The 4,020-nt window shown below is 42.5% G+C and overlaps 1 protein-coding gene across 1 annotated transcript; it reads left to right on the forward strand.

Moving 5' to 3' along the window:
* The first annotated feature begins 1,945 nt into the window (after positions 1 to 1,945).
* Positions 1,946 to 3,754, forward strand: LOC306988636 (uncharacterized protein). Its single transcript, XM_079593726.1, has 3 exons — positions 1,946 to 2,500; positions 2,581 to 2,691; positions 3,369 to 3,754. Exons 1-3 carry the CDS (start codon positions 2,029 to 2,031, stop codon positions 3,629 to 3,631), a joined length of 846 nt encoding a protein of 281 aa, XP_079449852.1. The 5' UTR covers positions 1,946 to 2,028; the 3' UTR covers positions 3,632 to 3,754.
* The last annotated feature ends 266 nt before the right edge of the window (positions 3,755 to 4,020 follow it).

The following is a 4,020-nucleotide window of genomic DNA, read 5'->3' on the forward strand; positions in this document are numbered from 1 at the left end:
TAGGTGGGCACGTCTTCCATGAAGGCGCATATTGCGCTCTGTAGGAGGTAGTGTCTTCAGTGCTCGGGGCCTTTTGCGCTTTCGGTAAATTTCATACTGGGCTGCATCCAAGGTTACAGAGTTCATCTGATTGTACAGAGCCAGAAAGAAAGCCCTCGTTGCTTTAGTGATCTGCAAATATGTGGCTTCTGCCTCTCCAATACAGTGGAGAAGCTTACCAGGTATGACTCATGGCCTTGAGTGCAGACACCTTCCCCTTCCCGACAGGATATGAGGAGGTATCACATCCCGAAAGAGCATGCATGGCCAGAATGGAACCACATTGGTCACCTAGATTCTCTGCCGTTGCATTTATGCTGAGAACAGTGCCATTCCATTTTTCCATCTGTAGGTTAGTTGTGATACCAGCCTTCCAACACCAATAAACCATAAGCACAAAGACATCTGTGTCATCACTGAGAATATGAACAGTTGAAGCCCCATGTCTGACAGCATCTAACATGTAAGATATAAGTGATATATCGGCCTCATCATGAGTGTCAATGCTGTCAGCTTTACTGACCATCATGATCTTACTTCCTACATTGAAAGTACACAGGAGTTCGCTCAGCCTTTGTTTGTTGTGCTTGTTTTTCAAGACTTTGTCTCGACTAGGTAGTCACCTCGTAGTCAATGAGATCTTGTACTCTGTGGAACTCTCTCCTGCTCTTCTATGTCTCTCATGGTCCTTGGCAGACACCTGCAAATATCTGCATACATGCTAATGATGCACCTACCAGCTCCTCAAGGCCTGTTGAATTCATCAGCTCCCCAATTGAGCCAATGAATGACATCAGGGTGTGCATCATTCCAGGGCTGAGCACCACTGATGCCCATCGCTGTGGGTCACCCCATTTGATCTGGAAAGCAATCTTGTACAGCTGCATGTCAAATGTTATATGACTGTAGCTCATGACAAGCCGCTTGAGTGATGTGTCCAGGTATGTAATGGTACGGAGCACTGTATCAGGATGAGCAGGAGGTGAGTCGAGCAATGGTCCAAAGACACTTATAGTCTTCATTTAGACACACCTTCATCACTCTGACGATCTTGCACAACATTGTAGGCCGACCAGTCCATGGGAAGAAGAGAAGAATGGAGCTGACAGAGCCAAGCAGAATCCCTCCTCTGTGCTCTAGAAACCCTCTCTTGAGCCGCGTTTCCACTGAAATTACCCGGAACAATTTGTCCCAGGAACTTTTTTTGCCCCAGACCGATTGCTTTCTGCGTTTACACCGCGTTCTAAAGTACCGGGAAGATTATAACTGCGCGCGACGGCTCCTCCCAGTCTGCGACGGACAGTAATCAGTTTTGAGCGCCACATTTATACTAAATATGGAGGAGATTCAAACTGTGCTGCAGTTGTTTGTGATGTATTGGTTTACTAACGAGGTAATTTACAAAACGACAGAAAAGAGACGAGCACTGATACTAAAGCGTGTTCAGAAAGCTCGTAATGCTATAAAATTAGACGATGCGGACATCGACCGTGAGACGGCTGGGACGAACGCGCAGAAAATTTCCTGTTACACAAATACGCTTAATAAAGCCTGAACCTCGTCGTTGGTCCAGCTTTGGGGGGGTTTTTTTCAATTAAATTCCATATTTGCAGACAGACGACTCTTACTGCATGAAGCCACGAACCGCAGTAGATTTTTAAAAATGCTGGTTAAAATAGAATGCTGCGTGGAGTCATCCAATCAAAATGCGGCGTGAACACATCCAATCAGCATGTTCAGCGCACAAGTCCCACCCCCGAAAGTTCCTGAACTTTGAAAAAGTTTGCCGCGTTTCCACCGCAGGAACTTTCCCCAGGAACTTTGGTGTGGTACTCGGTGTGTTTACACCGCAGGAACCAGCGACTAAATGAAGTTCCAGGTAAATATTTCCCCCTCCGAAAGTCCCTGCTCGCGAGGTAGTACTTTTTCAAAGTTCAGGAACTTTCGGGGGTGGGACTTGTGCGCCGACCATGCTGATTGGTTGTGTTCATGCCGCATTTGGATGACTTCACGCAGCATTTTCTTTTAACCACCATTTTTAAAAATCCATTGCGGTTCGTGGCAGCAAATATGGAATTTAATAAAAAATACGACCGCTGGACCGACGACGAGGTTCAGGCATTGTTAAGCATATTTGCGGAAGATGAAATCCAGCGGGAACTGGAAACGGCAATCCGCAATGAAAAGGTATACCTGAAAATATCGAGTCGGTTATGCGAGCTGGGCATAGTTCACACTGGAAAACAGTGCAGAGAGAAGTTAAAAAAATCAAAACAAGATTACAAGAAATTAAAGGATCACAACAACAGAAGCGGTTCCGATCGGTGTACCAACAAGTGGTTTGACCACCTGTACGCATTGTTGGGACACAGGCCGGCCTTTTCTGGAGCCGCTGTGACAAAAGACTCGGCAATTGCGTTATTGGAAACCATTCAGGAATCTGAGGACCAGTCGGTTGAAGGTAAATAATATCACATCTACATGGTAATAACTCGTTGCAGTGATAAAGCAAACTAACTTTTTTCCAACGTGTTTTTACAGATGAAATGATTGGACCCAATGATTTGCTGGCAACGGAGACCAGCGTGTTTTCCCCTGCTATCACCAGTAGCCCTCGTCCCATGTCTCCAGCTGATACGCACACACGCCGAGGTATAGACCTAATTGTAATCCTATAATTTTTTTATTGCAAACTTAAATGGCCCCATGATAAAAAATATGGAGCATGATAGCCCAACACAAATAGTTTAAAATCAGGTTTGTTGTGAAAACACTTTTCCAATTGCTAATACACAATTTCGTAAAATAGTCTGGTTTTATCAGAATACTTAACACAATTCACAAAACTACACACCCAAAATGCAAAATACCTCATATATCCTGCAAAATGAAGCACTGCAACCAAAACTACAAATAGCATTATGAAAATCAAATTTTTGCACAAAATGGCACACACCTCATTCATATTACCAGATATTTGCCAACTACACACTGTTGGGCATAGTGAAAAGCACTCTCATCTTTAGTATGCTTTGCCATAATACTAAAATATGTTCAAAATATGTTCAAACTGTAGAAAATTCTTCAGATTGTTCACATCCACAGAAATATTTGCAGATACACACACATGCTGTTGAAACATTTTTTTTTTTTCTAAGTCAGAGCAACATATGCACAGCAGATATATTTATTTTGTGGCAGTTTAAATAATTGTGCTGTGCATGTCATTTTAGTGTGTTAGCAATTAAAAAACTGTAAAATATGTATTTTATGGTTTTATTGTTTCAAGGTGGCCTTGTGTATTTATTGTCATGTGTTTCTTCACTTAGGGAAGAGGAAAAGGGATTGTGACTTCCTTGATGCGCTGAGGGACATGGACGATGCTAACCGGGCCGCCCTGCAGCTTGGACAAGAACAGCGTGACAAATATATGCAGCTGTTACTCGAGAGCCAGGCTGAGGAAAGAGAGATGAGGCGGCAAGAGTTGGCATTCCTGCAGTCAGAAGCGGAAGAAAGCAGACGTCAGCAGAGGGACTTTCAGGACGGGTTTCTGTCTGTTCTTGGACAATTTGCCCAGTCATTCAAGAAGTAGCCACTTGACTGAACGCCGTCTCTGAATTTGCACTTGAAATTGCACATTTGTATTTAATTTTTTCTTTTCTTTTTCTTCTATAATATGTATATAGTGTTTGCATTCCTGCAGTCAGAAGCTGCAGAGAGACTTTCAGGCCGGGTTTCGGTCTGTTGGACAGTTTGTCTAGTTGTTAAATAATTTTTTTTTTTGCACATTTAATAGTTTACTGGTCTTGTAATTTATTGCTCTTCTCACAATTGTATTTTACTTTTGTAAGTAATACTTTTGTGTTAAATAAAGTTTGTAAAATGTCACTTTCTTGAGATCAAGTACCTTTTCATTTTCATAATTTTAGCTCTTAAGGTAAACCTGCTTAACCTGAAGTCACTTATGAAATTACATTTTAT

Source organism: Phoxinus phoxinus (genome assembly GCF_949152265.1).
Source record: "Phoxinus phoxinus genome assembly, chromosome: 20".
NCBI lineage: Eukaryota > Metazoa > Chordata > Actinopteri > Cypriniformes > Leuciscidae > Phoxinus > Phoxinus phoxinus.